Source organism: Parasteatoda tepidariorum, chromosome X2 (genome assembly GCF_043381705.1).
Source record: "Parasteatoda tepidariorum isolate YZ-2023 chromosome X2, CAS_Ptep_4.0, whole genome shotgun sequence".
NCBI classification, from domain to species: domain Eukaryota; kingdom Metazoa; phylum Arthropoda; class Arachnida; order Araneae; family Theridiidae; genus Parasteatoda; species Parasteatoda tepidariorum.
This window is the reverse complement of record NC_092215.1, coordinates 32,466,567-32,488,012: the sequence shown is the minus strand read 5'-3', so window position 1 is coordinate 32,488,012 and position 21,446 is coordinate 32,466,567. Positions and strand designations below refer to the sequence as shown.

The window sequence follows — 21,446 nt, the reverse complement described above, 5'->3', positions numbered from 1 at the left end:
CAGCATCCCTGTATCGGAAACTAGAAAGGAATCTTTGGGAACGATAAACAACGAGCAGGGCGTAGTCCTTTATATACAGAGTGTCCCATAACCACCACCCTTAAATGTTAATTCCATCTGTTGCATTTTATAATTTTTTATGAAAATAGATTTTTAATCTTGAAAAATATTAAATTGGACTCAAAATATGCATGTGGAAAGATATTTCTAGAAATTTACGTCAAAGAAATACTAGACTAATTGAAAATTAAGAAAATAAAAGCATTCAGATTAGTTTAAAATTTAAGCTTTTAAAAACTAATGAAAGAGAAATTCCCAGTCTTACCATAAAACCATCCTATTACTATTAATTGGTTTAAATACTCCCACCCAATTTCTGATTTTCTTCAAAGAAATAATATTTTTTTCACTATTAAAATAATCTCGAAAGGAAATCATATTGATGGGAGTCTGGTTTAAGGTAATGCAAATGCTGTACCATTTCCAGCAGAAAACAAATTTATTCTGTATAAACTAATGAATCAATATCTCATGCCTTAAATCAAAATCTTATGAGAAATATTAGTTCTCTCTAAAGAGAATTCAATGTGAATGCAACAAATGTGTCAACATTAAGAAACTTAACTCCTACCTATAAAGTTAGGCACAGATTGCGCTAGGGGTAAAAAATCATCCCAAGACTTCCGGGATACTGCTTCAGATTGTCTAAGACTAGTTAAAACTATTCTGCTTTGCAGGTTGTTTATATGTGCGAAGATTAAATTTTAAGTTGGTCACCAAATAAAAGTACACCCTGTTAATGACCACTGATTTTTCTCAGCAATACTTATTGAGACTATTAAAAGTTTACAAATCTTAACAAATTTGAAAGACAAAAAGGGTATTTAAAATATTAAATTGAAACAGATATCTAGATATTACTCCTATTGATTTTTTTCTCTAGGAAAATTTAGGATTTTTTTCTCTAAAAAAATATGTAACTATGTACAAAATCATAACACTTGAAACTTAAAAATAACTGGGATTGTTTCTATAAATAATTTTAATTGTTCAAATATACAAAAATTGTCCATAAATAATTTAACAAAATATATTAACAGAAGATTTGAATGATAGTGTACAGTTCTTTACATGGTAAGGAACACTTAAAATCTCTGTCTTGTTATTAACAATACAGATCAAAATTCAACAAATTGATACGAAAGAATAATGTACTGGATGACTATTCAAGACCAGGATTAAATGTTTAGCTCTGAAGATGCTTGGAAACAAGAATGATACAAAATCTGGTCAAACAGGATAAAAGTAACTTTTACAAATGTACGTTAAGATTAGCTTTGCAGTTTCTACAGAAGTGGTATAAAAAGTCCAATGATAGATGCATCAATGAAACCGATGAGCATGAACTAGTAGACTTTACAATTTTTAGACTATTTATCAACAGCTAAAGTTCATCATGAGAGTCAGCCTGTAAATGAAAATATAAAATAAATCAAACTATGTACAATATTATCAAGGGTAACACTGTTCTTTCTAAAAATTCTATAGTGAACAATTTAAAGTTACTGAGAATCTTGATATTTGCAGCGTTAAAAGTAAAGCAAGAGTAAAAAGCTTAAATAAAATTAACAGGCACTACAAATCAAAAGTTGTGATAATCATGCCAACATAAATTTCTGCATTCCTAATATTTTTGAAATTTACATCTCGTGGTTTCTCTTGCACTAAAAGACTTCAATGTTATTCAGTAAGGAGGAGTGCAGAACAATTGAGCACAATTTTGCCAAGAGTTTAAACACATGATTAATCTTACCCTTTCTCAGCAATAAAATTATTTTGCCCTGAATCAGGGTGAAGGTAGATTTTAATAGTATTGATATTATACACTGGACTTAGAGCATAAAAATTCTTACCAGTCATGAAATCTTCAAAAAGAGTGATAATTTAACTAGTGAGAACTAAATTTTAGTGACTCCAAGAGAAACCTTACAGTGGACACTTTGGATAATTAATGCAATTCTAAACACTTCCAAAGAGAATTTACTAGTTATCAAGGATGAAGTCACAGTGCCTTTCATAACAAGTTTAAAGAAAAAGTTACAAAAAGGACTTAGCGAGGGGGAATTAGTTTCATCGCTTCATACTGAGATATAAAAGACTAACATTAAAGAAGAATAAGAACAGCAATGAAAGCACATAATTTTATACAACTCTGGCATTTTTATGACAGATTTTAAGCTCTACAAAAACAAATTAAGCTTTAATAGATTGACAAGTTATGACTTTCACTCTAAACTTTCAAATCATTAATAATTGAAAAAGATAGTATTAGTATTCAATACTAGAGATTGAGGTAGTGGTAAGAAAATACTAACAGTAATACTATTACAATAGCTGTTTCTAAGCTTTTAAGTTTTAAAATTAGGATAGGTTAAAAACCTATGTTACACTACATTCATTGACATAAGTAAGAAAAAAAGAATAAACTACATAAGTTATACCTCTGTTGTGTCTTCTGTTGTATCTGCAGAATCTGCTTCATCTAAATCTTCCTCTTCTTCATCCTCTTCAGTTTTTGTACTGGTAGCTTTACGTTCCTCTTCTTCCTGTTTTTCTTTCATTTTCTTTTCTGCTTCCTAGAGAATAAAACTCAGTTAAGGCTTCAAGTGAATAGAAGAATTGAAAATTAGTGAAAATGGTTGCTCACTTACTTTAATTGCACCCCATGTATCACGACCTCTTTTCTCAGCCTCTGCCTCATCATCTGTGATCAGTATATTATCAAATATAGAGCCAGACTTTACCTAAAGCAGTAAGTGTACTTTAACAATTTGAAAGTAATTTTATAATTTCAAATCTGAATTTCAAACAAGCAATACACAATGAATTAGTTTCCCAATAACCAAAAACAATTAAATTGTAGAAGAATAGACTGAAGATAAAACTTTTAACCAGAGTATAACAGGATTGTTCATCTGAGATGGTTTTAGTCCACAGCTTAAATATTTAGTGAATATCTTATATTCAAAACAATATTAAAATGGCATGTGTACTCTAGATTTATAAGTTATTCAGATTTTAGACTATTCTTGCCAAAAAGAAAACTTGAAAAACAGGATTTTCAACTACACTTTTCTATAATAATCTTTAAGAAAAAGATCGAGGTAGCACATTGAAAACTGCAAAAAATTTTAGTTTATTTAAATTTATATACTCTAATAACATTCTTAATTAGAAAATCAAAAGTTATTAATTACTCAAATTTATTGGCAGTGGCAATTAGGAAAATTCGGATAAATTAGTGCAACTTCATGAAAAATCTAATTCACAAACTAAAGATAGATAAGAGCCCTTTTTAAAAGTGGAAGTTTATTTGGAGCAAAAGTAGTTTCTTAAAATTTTAATAATCATTGTTGCATTTGTTGCATTTTTAGGCTTCATTAGTGCTAAAAACAAACTTTGTAAATATTCTTAAACTCATTCAAACACTAACCTTTACAAGCCTTAGATTTATTAAGCAGTCAGCTGTTTAGAATATATATTTTTCTATTACTGTAACCTTCAATTTGAATAATTAAAAACCTGATGATAAAAGGTAGGTATATTTAAAAATTTTAGTGAGACTTCATTACATATTGTACGTGCCAATTACATATCTTCAAAATTAAGATCATATCTCAGAATGAAATTCTATCAAAAGATATACAGCTAAATGTTTATGCATTTAATAAACATATACTAACATATAAGTACCACATATTTTTGAATATGAGAAAACTTTCAGAAAATTTTTGAATGCTAAAAAAGGGGTTTGATTATCCACTAACATTAAAAATAAAGTCTTAACTTAAACATGCAGTCTTTTTCAGTGCTTGGCAATGTTCTACTTTGGCTTTGCCAAAATGAACAGCCGATGTCAATTCCTTATGGTAAATGAGAAGTCTGGAAAAAAAGAGTGGGAACAAAACAGGTTTCGCTGATGATTTGAGAACAATCTGTTCATTTGAAATACTCGTGGAGTAGAGTGGGTATATTTTTACTTCTGAGCATAACATGCCTTATTTAGAGTATGCTTGTAGACTAGTTTTTAATTTCGGGGGACATTCCAAATAACAAGCATACTCTTAAGCTTGTACATAAATAGGCTTATATCTAGAAATATATGGTATACATTGATCATTACTTAAGTTGCACTGATAATTTAATAATGAACCTATATAAAATCTACACTTAAAATTCGTTAAAGTAACACAAGACTAATTGTTTCATATAATTGCAAACAAGTTTTAAAAGCAAAAAACATTTGCTTCAAAGTTTTTTCAATAATTAAAAATACAACTATGCTTATACATTCAAACCCCGTTATAGTGATCACGGTTTATAGTGAACTCCCGGATATAGTGAACGAAATGTTCGGTCCCGTGCCTTGCTATACACGTATGTTATTTTTTGTGGATATAGTGAAAAATGTGAGGAAGTTGGATATAATGAACTTTTTTTTGCCTTCGACTGATTTTTTCTTCATTGTTTTTTGTAATAAGTTTGAAATTTCTACTTCAAAATAAATACATATACCAGTGTTTAAAACCATCTATAGAGGGTAATGTAGCGATAAGCATTTTTTCTTGTTTTCTTCTTTTATTTCACCTTCAAATCCCTAAACAAACCAAGCAGATGTTTCCAACCCAGGCAGATGACGCACCTATAAGGAGTCAGTGGGATCAATATGCATTTTCTGTCAGAGGGAATGAGTAATTATTCATAATTGGTCAAAAGGATGGACACTAATATGTGTTGATAAGGCCCTCATTTCAACTTCTCTTTGCTCTCAGTTCAGTTAAAAAAACTGCAAACAAGTGTCTCAAATTTAACTATGGCAAGCAGTAAATGTAAAATGTTCTCCATTGATAAAATGGACATAATCAGAAAAATTGAAAATGGATGCAATTAAGTTGATATTTGCAGGGAATATAAACTATCCAAATCTGTAGTTTGTAACAAATGGAAAAATAGGTAATTAATTATTTCTGCTCATGAAAAAAATTTCGATGGCAGAAAAAAGTTTAGAAAAGCGGATCACAAGAATGTTGAAGAAGCATTTCTGAAGTGGTTTACCATTCGAAGAAGCCGCAATCTTCCAGTATCTGGACAAATTTCCATGAATTTGCTAAGCGATTTTATGAGGCAACTTTTATGTGCTCGAATGGCAGATTAGACAGGTTTAAATAGCGGAATAGCAGAAATTCAGGAAAAATTATCCGAGAGTCAGGAAGTGTTTTCATATCTGATTTTGAGGATTGCTCATCACCTAAAAAATGCTAATTTTTTTTGCATGCAAGACGAAGAGTAATGAAAAATAACACATCTTTTACTACTACATAATATTTTTAAGTCATTTATTTGAATGATGTGTAATTAAAGGGAGGAGTTTGGGAATCATTAGTTAAATTGCATGCGTAATGGATATAGTGAACTCCCAGTTATAGTGAACCAAAATGTCGGTCCCTTGAAGGTTCACTATAGCGGGGTTTGACTGTATTACAGAATTATAATAAATTGAATCAACTTACTTGCCAAAGATCAATTCCAACACTACAAATTTCATCATATTGGTAAAGGCTTGAATCTTCTACATAATCAGGATTGTCAACTTCTGGATGAATCCAAGGTCCTTTGTAATTAGGGTTATCTAACAGTCTAGGCTTCCATTCACCTTTATAAGCAGGATTGTTGATTTGAGGTGGCTCCCATTCTCCATCCATTTCATCATCCCAATCTTCAGGCTTTACAGCATCAGGGTCTGGAATGTATTCTGGTTGTTCCCAATCCTAAAATTGTCAAGTTAAAAATGAAATAATTGCATAGTAAGAGAATCTTTGTTAATTCCAGAAGAAAATTTGCAGTTTCAGTATACAGAAATTTTAAAGCGAAAAGTATTAAATGACTTTCAAAGAATGTTAGGAAATTTTATTTCAGACAGACCGAAATATCCAATCTGCTTAAGCATGTGAGCACAGGGTTGAAAGAAAAGTATTAAGAGGTCAGTAAGTTTCCTTACATTACTTTTTCTCATGAACATGAAAAGTTGAACATTCATAATATTAATATAATAAATATTTTAGAAAAAAAATTCTTAAAATTGAATTAAACTTTAAAGCTAAAAAGGACCTATAGAACTATTGTCTAGATCCAGAACATGCAACTAATAGAAAAACTTTAGTTTAATTTGTATAAGTAAATATAGAACAAGTTCTAATATTTAGAAATTTAATAATTTGAAACCTATTTAATCTATAAAATTAAAAATCTTACTTCAGGTTTTTTATCTTCTGGGTCTTCAATTTTAGGATTATCATCCCAATCTTCTGGTTTCTTAGCTTCAGGATCTTTTATTGTTTTTGGTGGAAGAAAATCCCAATCTTTCTCAAGTTCTCCACTTTCAACCTTTTCATTATCAATCTTCACAATATATGTATTATCAGGTTTAATAATAAGTGTGTATAAATGAGTGTAAACATCATCCTAAAATAAAAATAAATATTTTATTAAAAACTAGTAAAGTTGAAAATTTTAAAATTTCTAAATAAATTAAAAAATTACCTTGCATCTTATCTCTTTGTTAACCAAGAGATTTTTGCCTTTGTAGTTAAAGATGACATGCACTTTTTTAGTAGCTGGACCACAAATATCAGGCCCTAAAAATTAAATTGGATTATAGCTTTAAATATTTTCTGAAACTATTAAGCAAGGTCAATAACTATTTCTTTACAGATCACTAATATTAGATGAACGAACGAATATTAGTCTAAAATTACAGAATAGTCTTAACAGATTTTATTTGCGAAAAAGGTTAAAAGATCCATTTAAATTACAAAATTTTACTCGCTAGGTAACGAAACCACTTTGGTTTGAAGGATCGCACCAATGGCTACAACCTAATTGTACAAGTGAGCCATAGCCTTTCATAGAATCAATTTTCCATTTAAATCCATTGTTTTTAAAGAGAAGTATCTTCACAATAAATTGAATTTTGTGTACATATTCTAGTACATTCTTCTAGCATTCGTTTAACAAAGAATGTTATGACAACCTAATGCATTAGAATACATATTTTGTAAATGAAGATCTATTTAGTTTGATCTATTTTATTAGTTAACTATCAAGTTGATAGAAATCACGAAATTTATTACTAGTATTAAGAAAAGAACGAGGATAGTTTTTTAAAGTAAATACACACTCCAAGAACTTTTCAGCCAATTTCTTAGAATTTAAAAACGTTGCATGATATAGATTGCATACAGTTTCAAAATAAAAGTTATTGTATAAAATAGTCTTTATTTCTTGTTTTCCTCTCAACTAACTGAGTGAAATTTTGAACTATGTTAAAACATTTTGAAAACTTATTAATAAATAATCAAAAAAAATCAGATATTTATAGAAAAAATTTGATTTCTTAAATATGAAAGGAATATTTAAAACTAAGATTCCACACAATTAAACAAATTTAAAACTAAAGTGAACTTACCAAACATCATAAGATAAGGAGTTTCACCATGCATATCTTTAGGATCTAAACTGCAATCAAATATCTTTATATAACCACCGCCACAGTCAATATTTTGTTCGTGCTTGACAGTAAATTGAAGAACCAATGTTTTATCTTTATTACTAAATGGTTCAAATTTTGTAGACAACCCATAGAATCTTGCATCTTGAGAAGTTTGTACACCTAACAAAAAGTTTCACTTTAAATCTTCCAATATTTAAATATATATACAGTACAGAACCCGTTATCCGGAAATCAGAAAACCAAAAAATCTGAACGAAATTCAATAAATTTTCCCGCAATTTAAAAATTTTTTTTTTTTCCTCATAAGATTTTAGGATTTTTCTTTCTTTTTTGAAAGATGTTTACCTTACCATCATTTCAGAAATAATCATTGGTGTATTACTTCATCATTTTTTCTTATTTTTAAGATTATTTCCATTTTTTTTTTAGTTGGGTTTAATACTAAAAAAAACTGCTTTTTGTAGCGATTCAGAAAACCTGAAAAATCAGTTATGCGGAATAGCAATGGTCCCGATCGTTCCGGATAATCGGTTCTCTACTGTACTTTAAAAATAATTAATTTATAATGAATCTTCATATGAATTGTCCCCTTATTCATGAAATTCAGTTTAATCTACATGAAAGATCTATATTTTAATTCTATTGACACATTTTAAATCTAAAATTTATCAATGTACACTACAAGGTCCTATTTAATCTTTTTTTAAAAAGATTAAAGAGAATCCTTTTTTTTAAAAGGTAAATAAGTTTTAAATTTGGTTCTTATGAATTATTCTAATTTAAATGATTTTGGTTTAAAATATAAGTTATATGCAAGAATATATAAAGAATGAATTAACTCAACTATAAATGCTTATCAATTAAAATTTTAAGATATTTTTTTCAATACTACGATGTTTTTAGTAAAAGTTTTCATAATTGATCTTTTACTTAGTTAAAAATCAGTTTCAGTGTATAAGTGAAAACTATTTCTAATCTATTTTGCAATAAATTTAATTTCTGAATGTTTGTCAACCAACCTTTTTTAAAAAAAAATTTCAACTAAGACAAATTAAAACCTTGTTATTCATACATGAAAAGGTTACAACATAACTTTGTAAATTAAAACATTTAATAAACACTAGTTACTTTTATATTACAACTATTAAAAACTCATTGTGGTTAAAAATGTTACCTAGACTGTTAGCCAATTATAGAAAATAAAAAATTATTTGAAAATTTCATATAAGCTACTAAAAGTTAAAAATATGTAAAACTTATGAATTTTATTTAAAAATACCTTTGCTTATCTCAGGATCTCCATAGAATTTTCCAGCTGTCAACACAAACTTTCCCCATTCTTTACCAGAATGTTCAGATTGGATCCATTTCTTCTCCCATGAATCTAAATATTATATTTTAGAAATATCAAAGTTTGGAAAAAAATTACACTGATAAAATAATTTAAGTATTTAGATTTTAAAAATCATTTTTACTGAAAGTACATGTTTTTGTTCTTCAGACAAGAAATTACAAAATGTAGGAATTTTATTTTCTATCATGTAATCCAAAAATATGAGGATATTTTAATTTCTTACAGATTAGCATATTTCTATATTTTGAAATAAAATTCTCTCTAAACATTTCCAATAATTTGAAATTTTAACAACACAACCTTACAATATATAGATATACTAACATAACATTCATGAAATCCTAAGACCATGTACAGGCAAGAATTAACACTGCTCATAAAGTCTATGCGCTCAATAATGGAATTTTGCAAGATACAGGCAAGCTAGCAAAATAAAGTTTAGAAAATCATTAATGATGATGCATTGATAACTAGTTTATTAAAGATATGCCTAAGACTTTAATGAAATAAAATTAATTCGATATAGTTAATTTCAACAATAAGATTATGTGGAATATTCCCTCAATTGTCAATGACCACAAAAATTTATAATCCAAACACCAAACTGAACGTTTCGTATTCTCGTAAAAAAATGAAATATTTAGTATTTTTCAAAAAACTTCAATTTCCTATAAAAAAATTATATTTCCTACCATATTTTAATATTTAGAGTTTAATACATTTTGGGTTAAGATTGCAAGAAAACAAAGTGAAATGAGTTTTTTCACTTTTCCATATTGATACGAGAAAAAGAAAGTCTTATTTCTATTTCAAGTAATATTACTCACTTAAACATAAAAACATTGTTGCAATAGCGGAAAGCTAGTAATTTTTAACTTGTTACATATTTTTTACACATTTAATATTAGCATTATGATTTTTGTCGTACTTGTTATATTAAGTATAAAATATATTGCTCTATCACAGGAAAAAAACCAAGAGGTTAAAATAGGCTAATCAGGAAAAATATTTATTACGAACATCAAGAAAATAGTGACCCTTGGGAAAATTTTTAAAGCTTTAGTTCTTAAAACTATCATTGTACTGCAATGTTTTATACAAGACTATTTTAACAATGTTCCAAATTCTTGTCTCAATATTGTCTATGTATGCTTTTAAGATGTTCACAGAAATACAGAAATTTTTCTGCTGATAAGGAAAAAATTTACTAAAACCCATGTGAGTTTTCCCCAGAAAATTAAAGCCAGGGTAAATACAAATAAAAACCTCACATGGTAAATACCAGGCCAACCCTAGAAATAGGTTTATAAAAACTTTCAGGACTCATTCATAAGCATACACATAAGGTAGGTCAAGTCCAAGATGACCCACCCTAAAATGTTTTAGAAAAATTTTCAGTTTTCATAATTTAAAATATACAGAATTTATAAAAATGAAGAGATCGATTTAATTAAAAGTTCTGGTTTACCTATTCATTTTTTTTTTAATCCATGTCAAAAATTATTAAAAATAAGAACTTATTTCATTTGGTCTACTCAAACTTATTTTGATCATAGATTTACTTTTTTCACAATAAGTAATTCAATTTGAATTTGATAATAATCATATGATGAATACCATTTCATTAAGATGGATTCTTAATACTGATACTAAGAGCTAAAATGTGTTTCTTATGAAAGAAAACTTTTTAATCAAAAAATGTTCTCTTCTAGCACTTCAGCTAATTTCTGGATTTCTTTTTTTTGGGGAGGGGGGGGGGAAGACACTCAAGATAAAAATTCACATTTAAAGATTCCAGATATTTCACTACAATTAAATAAAGAACCAAGTGCAAAACATGCCATTGCATTTATATTTCGACAAATTAAAATTAACTTTGTTGAATGAAAATCCAAACCATATTGCAATTTTATCTGAAATTATTACAGAACTAAGAGATTAGTTACTAAACACATTAAAATTTATATTACACTGCTTGGATTATCAATAGAAAAAAAAAATACTTATAATAATGTTTCCTGATTGAGGTATAAATGAGAAACATTTCTTACTTTAAAATGAAAAAATGCCGGGATAAGTTTAGATTACAGAAAAACAAGCTACTAGAAAAAGGGAGAATGTTTTACAGACTAAAATCAAAACATTTTAAAATTTACTGATTTTTATAATTAAAATTCAATCAATCCCAATAAAGCTATTACAATAAAAATAGTTTAGATTTTAGTTGCAAGAACTTCTTCCCCACAAAGAAAAATCTCTCTAGGCATAACAAATAACGAAACTAGGGGATATTTCAGTGTCGTGGAACTATAACTACATAATTTATCAATTATCCAGTTCTAATTGAAATCGCTCATCTTGATTGATATGCGAAATTTAAATATAGATCGGGGGGTATTAGAGTTTATTAATAAACTGTTATTCGAAACACTAAATTAGTAAAATAACTTACCATCAGAAAATTCCTCAACAAAATACTCTTTAGCAAAAGCAAAATACAATAATGAATAAATTAATATAATTATAGAAAATGGAGAATTCATTTTGAAATTACTACAGCGCTAGAAAATAAATATTGTTAACTGGTCGGTGGCCAAAAAATTTAAAACACCGGTAAGTTTTCGGTGTTTGACAAAACTAGAAGTTAAAAAGATGACATGTGCTTAACTGGACAGATGGAAACAGCTTATTGGTTGGAAAGAAGAACCTATCACATCAAACCACCTGGAGAGTTTAGTAATGCCATTCAAAATTGTAAAAAGAAGAAAAATATTTTTTAATTATTGCCCTTTTTATTTTCTACCATGTAAGCTATAAGGCAACTTTATCGCGCAAAGAGCTTCCAAACTGATCGCCATTACAACTAGCCAACCAAAAATGTGTGTAATGAAATTAAAATTAATGAATTAACAAATAATATGTAAAAGTTTATGAATTATTAATGAATTAAGTATTTATCTGTAGAAAAATAATATTCTTTTTATGTTACTTATCCTGCTTTTGTTAATTTTCAAAAAGTGTTTTTTTCGCCACTATTTTTCTTTGTTTATCACTTATTTGAAAATTCTTATCGTGATTTGCTGCTCGAAATTTGAATAGTTTATAAATATTTCTTATAAGTAATCGATTTATGTTTTGGATTTATCATTTGCACAAACGACAATAATTATTAATATAGCGATATTAGAACTCATTAAAATTCACAAATATTTTTATTTTATTAAAGTAATATATATTAACTATTAATCGCTTTAACTAATAATTATGAGCGGAACAAGAGTTCGTACACTGCGATCATTTGATGGTAGGCCACATACGTGCAAAACTTGTGGTCAGTCATTTGTGCAATTAGCTGATCTTTCCAAGCATATATTGTCTCATAAAAGAACAGGCAGTTTAAAGTGTAATGTTTGCGATAAGAATTTTCTAACTGCTAGTAATTTACGTAATCATATTCTTACATCTAAGCATGATGCAAGTTCTACCCATAACATTTGCTCATTGTGCGGTAGAGCGTTTTGTTCTAAAGCACTGTTGCAAAAACATGAATGTGTAAAATCTGGTGAAAGACCATTCAAGTGCATTTTTTGTGAAAAATCATTTGCTGTGAAGGGGAGTTTGCAACGACATTATATGACACATTCTGGAGAAAAACCTTATGAATGTAAAATTTGTCATAAAGGATATCTTGATAAAAGTAAACTTACCAAGCATATGTCTAATCATACACCTGATAAACCATTTGGGTGTGATATTTGTGGTAAGACTTTTCCTGATCAAGAATATTACCAGAAACATCGATCTCTTCATGAAGAAAAGAAACGACAAGAGTGTGATATTTGCGGTAAAGTGTTTCAAGAAAGAATTTTTTTCCAGATCCATAGATTATCACACTTTGAGCAGAAACCATTTATTTGTGATGTGTGTGGAGATTTATTTACTGATAAAACAGCTTTTTTAAGACACCGTTCTGCTCATAAAATTCCTAAAGAATTTGTACGATTTAAAAATATGCGGGATCAACTAAAGCAAAAACTTGGTGAGACTGGTTAATTAGTAAAGTGCATGGTGTTTATTGTTTATCTTGGGAAGTACTGTATTGTATCAGTACCTGTGCCAAAATAAATGCAAAATTTTGGCTAATTTTTGGGCAATTGCAGGCAAGAAACTATACCAAAAGTCACAGAAAAAGGTAAACTCAAGAGATATAAATTATAATTATCCCAAGCAAGCTATAATATTTTTCTTTAATTTATTCCAAGTAAACCAATCATGTAATTTTAGTTTATATGAACAGGTACCAATATCGGAATATCCCCTTAAACTTTGTATGCATTAGTATTTTATTTTAATTATTTTAGCTATAGCTTAAATATTATTTCTTTACTTATTCTTTATTATTGTTTGCTTTATTTTCTGTGAAATTTTAGCTATTTATGTCAGTAATGGCAAAGCTATGGTCATTGTTTTTAAGTTTGCCATATTTAAAGTTATATTTTGTTATATTATAATAAGCTATAAACAATAGAAAAAGCATACAATGTAGAACTTAATGCTTTGTTGAAACTTTAAAAAAAAATTTTAATGCAATTCCTTTTTTTTTTTGTGCAAACCTGGTACAATTATTGCATTTGGTTCTAATTTACTAGTATTTTCATTTTTAGCAAGTATCAGTTAATGTTAAAAAAAGTTCTCAGACAATTAGATAGATTAATTCACAAAATTTGATAGATCATAATATTTTTAGGAAAATTTTATCTTTGTTTTCTTTAATAAAATTTTAAAATGTCAGAAATCTATTCATGGTTGTTTAAAGAATTTTAAGTGGTTTTAAATGATTATCCACTTCTCCTGTCTAAGAGTCACTTTAGATATAGCCAGTACCTATAGTTTAAAGCTTCAAGATAATGAGTATTTTCTTATTACAATCTTATCTTATTATTAGAATTTATAGTAATGAATACACTGAATGAACTAGTTTTTTCCCGAAGTAAAAGTTTGTATGATGTTTTAAAAATATTTCTCATGTTTGCAAAAAGATTTTTAAAGTTGCATAAGAAGAAAATTCATTAGTTCACTTTTTTTTATTTATTTAAAGTGAATCTAAAATTCTTGGCAAAGTTTCTGTTATTTTTTTATTTAACTTATTCAAAATTAATTCAACAAGTTGAATACAAGATACAAGTTGAAATTTTATTTTAAAATTCATTTCTCTTGTTAAAGAAATGAATATTTGAAGAAAAAATTATTTTAAATGCTTGTGAATATGCATCTATATTGTTCATATACTCATCTTTCTACCATAATATTAAGCTTACACACGAATTGTGTTCTCTAGCATTTTAAGGTTTTTTGCTTTAATTGGAAAAGATTTTGTGAATGCTAATTTAGAGTTTATGCTGGATATATAATATTTTATGACTTATTTCATTAAAATAATATATATGTTGATAAGAAATGTATAATGTCAATATTTTTTTAGGATTATTTACATCAAAATAATTATTTTTAAACTATTACTAAGTTTTAAAAGATTGTATTTATATGTATCCAAGATAATTAGTATTTTCTTATTACTATCTTATCTTATTACTAGAATTTATAGTAATGAATACACTGAATGAACTAGTTTTTTTCCCTCTACAGAGTTACAAAGTAAAAGTTTGAATAATGATTGAAAAATATTTCTCATGTTTGCAAAAAGATTTTCAAGGTTGTATGAAAAAAAATTCTTTAGTTCACTTTTTTTATTTATTTAAAGTGAATCTAAAATTCTAGGCAAAGTTTCTATTACTTTTTTATTTAACTTATTTAAGATTAATAAAGTTGAAATTTTATTTTAAAATTCATTTCTCTTGTTGAAGGAATGAATATTTGAAGAGAAAATTATTTTAAATGCTTGTGAGGATGCATCTATATTGTTTATATACTTCTCTTTCTACCATAATATTAAGGTTAAACATGAATTGTGTTCTCAAGCATTTGAAGGTTTTTTTCTTTAATTGAAAAAGATTTTGTGAATGTTAATTTAGAGTTTATAATATAAATTCAGGATATATAATATTTTATGACTTATTTCATTAAAATAATATATATGTTGATAAAAAATGTATAATGTCAATATTTTTTTATGATCATTTACATCAAATTAATTGTTTTTAAACTATTACTAAGTTTTAAAAGATTTTATGTATTTGTATCTAGTTTTTAGAATATTTCAAGAATCATGTTTAAGAAATTACACTTATTGTTAATTATTGTGGTATTTTCATAATATAAGAGAAACCAGGGTTAGTTAGTCCACTTTTCATTTTTTATTTCATTTTTTATTTCATTAAAAAATTATCTGTACAGTTTGATTTTGTTCTACAAGTCAATTGCTTTTTTCTCGGCATTCATTATTTTTTTAAAAAAATGTTCTGTTGAAAACTTTTTTGTATTAATTGTTTTTAAAAACTTTGAATTGTGGATCAACATACCTTAGGGACGGGGTGCCACGTTCTACTTCATGGGCATGTTGGACCATGTGACAAAAACATCTTTAGAGACAATATTGAAGGATACATGTTTTACAATACAATAATTGTATTTTCATTTAAATAATTTAAAATGAAAATTGCATTTCTGAAGATTAATAAAGTGAGTCTTCAAAGATTCAATAAAAGATTGCCATCCTTACTGCACACAATCATTTATTGAATTTTATTAAAAATAGGTTTTTTCACTATTAGTAATTGATTTTGCATAATGAAACATGATATCTTCATTTAAAAAAATTTTTGCAAATTAAAGTGACCAAAAGCCATATTAAGCAATAATTGTGCAATGAAAAGCCTGATATTTCTTGAATGAGGTTCAGGTAAAATAAAAATTATAACATCTTCATGCACTATTATTATCAATGATTTTTGGAGATAAATTATTTTTTTTTTTTTATCGCCATTGCCTCGTACAAATTTAATTCATTCCCGAATACTAAGAACATAGAAACTGAACTAAAAACTTTTAACTTATTCATAATTCCTTAAAAATCAAAATAAATATATATATATTAGTTTTTACTTTGCAGTGCTAAAATGCAACTTGTTGAAATAAAAAATGCATACATTAACTGGACAGCATGATCCTTTCATAGGATTTGTAATACTAAATGTGCACATATAATGGGAAAAACAACCTAAAATGTTCAATTGCATTAAAATAATTGTACCTGGTCCTATGTGCCCCTAGGTCCAACCTACCTTGTCTCCCTTTACCATGCTCTATCATTTTTAAGAAGTCAACTTTTAACATAATATATACAATGAATTTATTGCGTATAAATTGATGAATTAAGAATTTATGCTTTTAACCATTTAATTTTATTTCTATCTGTTGCTATTTGTTTACAAATTATGTATATATTTTTTAAAGATCAGCATTTTAAATAATTGTTGTTTTGTATGTCGGCTTTTATGTGGCCTTCGTGTATTTTTGTTTTAATGAATGTCCTAAAACATAATACATTTTTAAATCTTAACCTAATCTACCAAATCCTAAAATGAATTCTTATGAAGTACGTGTTTTAGTATTATCTACGAAAGTTAGATTTTTATATTTCAAAGTTAGCTTTTACAGTGTTTTTAGAATAAACATATTTTAACTATTTGATTTATTTAGAAGAAAAAAATTTATATTTATATTTAACTGATATTTTGTTATCACAAATTTAATAAAATATTGTTATTTTTCAAAGATCAGCTTTTTACAAAAGCATTTTTTATGTACCATAATCAACCAACCTGTGATCGCTACAACCTGATCTTTGATTTTACTCATGCTTGATGGCCTTTTAATGCCTATTCAAAGTATAAGTTGTTTTACTTACACAATTGTGATTGTGTATTCTTTCATATTAACTTTTTTTTTCTCTTTTAATCCATAATCTCATACTCTAATTGTTTTTATGAAAGATTTCTACTAAAATTGAAGGAATAAATATGTTTAAAATCAACTCATTTTAAGTTTTTAAATATATGTCCATTTGTAAATTAATTTGAAAATTTCTATCCCGATTCTAAAATGTAATTAAGAGTTTCTTTAACGTGTACTGCATTTTTATGCCTAAGCACCTTTTACGCTTGTGCTTGGTCTGCTTCAATTTCGTTAAAATAGGGGTTTGGTTAGATGAGAAAAATATCATGCATTGTTTATTTTTTTCTTCGTAGTTGATAATGTGCCTTAAAACCTCAGAAAGTGCACAAATAAGCCTATCACCCTTTCTCCAGGTAAAATTAACACTCCAACGTTTTTTTTTCCCTCTCTCTATTCCGAATAGCAGGGATGAATAAAGGCAGCTGCTTAAAGGGAAAGGGACTAATCTACTTGGGTTGTCAAGTTTCATATATATATATTTTATTAAATTTTAAAATCAAAGAATAAACATCAGTTTGAAAAAAAGTATAGAATTTCCTACAATTACGTTGATATTGATGTAATTAACAAAATTTTAGTCTATGAAATTAAAATCTAAATGCCATTTTTTTTTTAAAGTTTTACTACGAAATAATTGGTTACTAAGAAAAGACAACGCGAGTATTAAATTACTGAAATTTAAATCATATAATTGGTTAATGAAGTAGCAAATTATATGAATTTATAAAAGTTGTAGATCAAATCTTTTATCTTTTCTATAACTAATCACATATTAGAAATTCCAAAAAAAAAGATAGACATTTATAAATATCTGGGCAACTGAAAAACAAATGTAATTTCATCCTTTAAAAATAGAGTTTAAATTGGAATTTACAAGCAGTATCAATGAAACATTTCTAGAAAATCTCATTTTTGTTTGAAATTTAACAGTTAATGAAAAACAGTTAATAAAATATTTTTTAAAACTTTCTTTTTAAAGTTGCTGCCCATTGGTTGTATTGCTGGATTTCTGTATCTTAATTTCCACTTATTCTCAGAAACTGCTTTTTTACTTACTAAAAGTTTTTTTTATTTATGTATTTAATGAAAATAAATTATTAAATTAAATAAGGCATTTTCATGAAAAGCATTTCAGTAGAATTCAGTTTGTGAAACTTAAAGTTTCCAGAAACAAAAGTGACTGATATTTAAAACAAAAATTTTCTTTTGAGCATATGAGGTGTAAAAATTGTTCAAGAAGTGAAATGCTGAAGGAACTCTAGTCAGAACTTCAAAAGAGAAAAAAAACAGGTAGCCACCTGTGAGCATGAATCTTGCAATATCAAAAAAAAAAAAAAACACTCTTCAGTATTTGCATTGTACTATAAAAGTACAATATAATACAATGCAGCTATTGAGTATTTTCCCTCTTTGAATCAAGTTTATTTTTCTGAAGAATGAGATTACGAAACAAAGATTTTTTTACTAAAGTTCTTATTCTAACAATGATATTTTTAAGAAAAGAAAATACTTTCAAGAAAGTTTCTGAGAAAAAAATAAAATCAAAATGAGTTTATAATGTTCCCAGTTTTCATAACCTGTTCTTATTAAATAAAAGAAAAATGATTTTTTTTTTGGAATTTCTCTTCGTCATTGTGGATCTTACTCTGACATTTAGCTTTTCAATGTTTAGTTCCTACTGTTCTACATTTTTAAGCAGTCTCCCAGTAATATGGCACAACTAGTCAATGTGCTGTAGGGCTACTAATGAATTCTTTCTTTTTTAAATATTTGGGTATACTTGAGCATTTACGCAATAACTCTTTTTTTTCTCTACAGTACTTTTTAGAAAATGATTGCCCCACACGTAAAAAATTTAACGACTTGCATATAAAAAAATTTTTATTTTGCCTATTAACTAGAATGACTTGAATAAGAAGTTAAATTATTTCCTGTTAGCTTTATTTTTTCTTTGGAAATTTTTTTTAATAAATAAAACTTATATTTATGCTAAGTCATTTGATCTAATCAAATATAAATGGCACATGAAGTTTATTCCTTTGTATCCAAAGAAAAATAAAATTTTATAAATATAGTGCCATTTTTCTGTGATAAACCACTTAAGCAGTTTTTTTTTTAATTTTTTTTTTTATGCTATCTATCTATTTTAATTATTTAGAAAATATTTGCTTTCAATATGAGAACTGTACTTTTATTATCATTCAATTATATTTCCAGGATTATCATTAAATGAATTTTGAATTTTTGAAAAGCATATTTTGGTCTAAATATCTCTATTGCTGATTTATTTGTTGTATGAATGGAATAAATAAAGCTTATTCATTTGTTTAAAAGTAAAATATTTTTAATAATAATTTTTTATTCAAGAAATGTATTTTAATATTTTTTTTACAAATATTTTGATTGTTTATTTATCAGTTATATGAACTCTGAGTAATGATAAAAAATAACAATTATTTCATTAACAGTATAAGATATTTATTGTATATATTTTAGATATTCAGCAATGGTCTAGTATGAGTTCCTATATGTGTTATAAAAATTTAATAATAAAGATTCAATTATTGGTAGAAATTAGTGTATTTTTCTAAACTCTTATTGAGTAAACCTTTTAGGTGTTCTTTCTACATCAATTTTGTCCAGCTGTTTCATATTCTAATGTTATATTATTGTATTAAAAATTCATATTTCTACAAGAAGAGAAATGTTAATCTATTTTCAATATGGAAAATGTTTTTTGTGAAACGATTTGCACAGAAGGTGTATTTTACTACAATGTACACTGTATTTTTAATGGAAGTCTTATTTGTATCAGAATGTTGATTACCTGTATAAAGATTTCTATTTTTCTAGCACTTTATTATTATTACTAAATTTTAACTTACTATTTGTACCATGAATGTAAATCTTTCCTTTCTATGTCAAGGATTAAAAAAAAAATTAGACGAATGATGAATTAGTATGAGGTTTATACAGGTAAGCTAGTTCCTATGTAGCTGAACTGATAAAGGATATAGTTTTAAAAGTTGTGGATTATGTCCAATGTGTTTATCTTATGTTTATTCCAACCTGCCCCTAACGAAACATTTACTTTAATGCAAGTGCGTTTTTTTTTCCCTCATGCAGTAGCTTTTGAAAAAAATCGCATTTGCGAATTCGGAGATGCCAACGTGTGACAAATTTTTTTCAGGTACATGTATTTCACAAATCAGATTCTCGTTGCATTGCTTTTATAAATACACTCAATAACAAAAAAATCGACGCACCAAGAAGCACACTGCCGAGCCAGATTACAGTGGTGCATGGCTCGATCAGGCTGGAATGATGCCGACTGGGGACGTATAGGGTGCCATTTCCTTTGACAGCCGGACCCCTTTAATGGTCATTAGAGGTACACTTACTGCACAGCGGTACGTCGACGGCATCCTAAGACCTGTCAAAATGCTACCGTTCCTTTTGCAGCGCCCTGGGCTGGTTTTTCAGCAGGACAATGCCAGACCACATTCGGCACGTGTTGCTATGAACTGTCTGCAAGCTTGTCAAACTCTTCCTTGGTCTGCCAGATCACCAAATCTCTCTCCCATCGAGCATGTCTTGAATATGATGGGACGGCGATTGCATTTGGCACGGAATGTTGATGACCTCGTTCAACAATTGGATCGAATTTGGCAGGAAATACCGCAAGAGACCATCCAGGAGCTTTATCGGTCTATGCCACGCCGTGTGGCAGCTTGTATCCAGGCTAGAGGCGGGTCAACACCTTATTGAACTTGTTACTGTAACTCTGCAATAAATTATTCAATTGTTCTGAAATTTTAATCATTTACTATTCTGTACATTGTCTTCCTATCCACGAATTTTCGTTTCAATCGGACAACTCCTTCTTGGTGCGTCTGTTTTTTTGTTGCTAATTACTAGTTGTGCTTAATTGCTAGTTACTTTGATTTCTGTTTTGAGTTAATAAGAAGAGCTTTTCGTTGTATTCCGAAAAATGATTTCAGAAAGAAAGATCCATCAAGGATAATAAGAACAAAAAGGGTTGTTTAAAAAAAATAATTTCATTGAGATAATGAACATTCAGCTGGAATTTTATTACCTCCAAGTAATCTGAAAAACATTTCATTTGCGCGTAACGCAAAATGTGATTATTTTAATTTAATCATAATTAAAATAAATTATTCTTATAACTTTCATAATATGAATGTACTTAAATTGCGAGTTGTTTCGATTTTTAGGTTGAGTTAATAATAAGAACGTTTCGTTATATTCGCAAAGGCCGTCCATCAAGGATGATAAAAAAAAATTTTGATAATTAAAATATAACCTCTTTAAGATAAAGGGTAATTACCTACAATCGTAAAAACGATAAAATCCATCTGAAAAAATCTGATAATTTTAATTTCAATTTAATCTCGATTGAAATAAACTATATTTTTATAGCTTTCATAAATTAAGTTTTACTGCGATACTTAAATTGAATTGATTGATACTTGGATTTCTAGAGTTAAAAAATACAAAAATAAGAAGAGCATTTCGTTATATTCACAAAAATGATTGGCTGTCTGTCAAAGATGCTAAAAAGTAATTTATTATTAAAAAAAAAATCGC

The 21,446-nt window shown here is 27.4% G+C and overlaps 2 protein-coding genes across 2 annotated transcripts; one reads left to right on the top strand and one right to left on the bottom strand.

The window, feature by feature from the left end:
* Positions 1-1,024: 1,024 nt before the first annotated feature.
* Positions 1,025-11,649, bottom strand: LOC107440897 (calreticulin). The gene is made up of 9 exons (XM_016053974.4): positions 11,377-11,649; positions 8,850-8,954; positions 7,526-7,729; positions 6,601-6,695; positions 6,313-6,522; positions 5,571-5,828; positions 2,712-2,804; positions 2,502-2,636; positions 1,025-1,468 (listed from the first exon to the last, which is right to left on the bottom strand). Exons 1-9 carry the CDS (start codon positions 11,465-11,467, stop codon positions 1,445-1,447), a joined length of 1,215 nt encoding a protein of 404 aa, XP_015909460.1. The 5' UTR covers positions 11,468-11,649; the 3' UTR covers positions 1,025-1,444.
* A 539-nt stretch (positions 11,650-12,188) lies between these two features.
* Positions 12,189-12,977, top strand: LOC107440898 (zinc finger protein 596). The gene has a single exon (XM_071188033.1). The coding sequence runs from the start codon at positions 12,189-12,191 to the stop codon at positions 12,975-12,977; it is 789 nt and encodes a 262-aa protein (XP_071044134.1).
* The last annotated feature ends 8,469 nt before the right edge of the window (positions 12,978-21,446 follow it).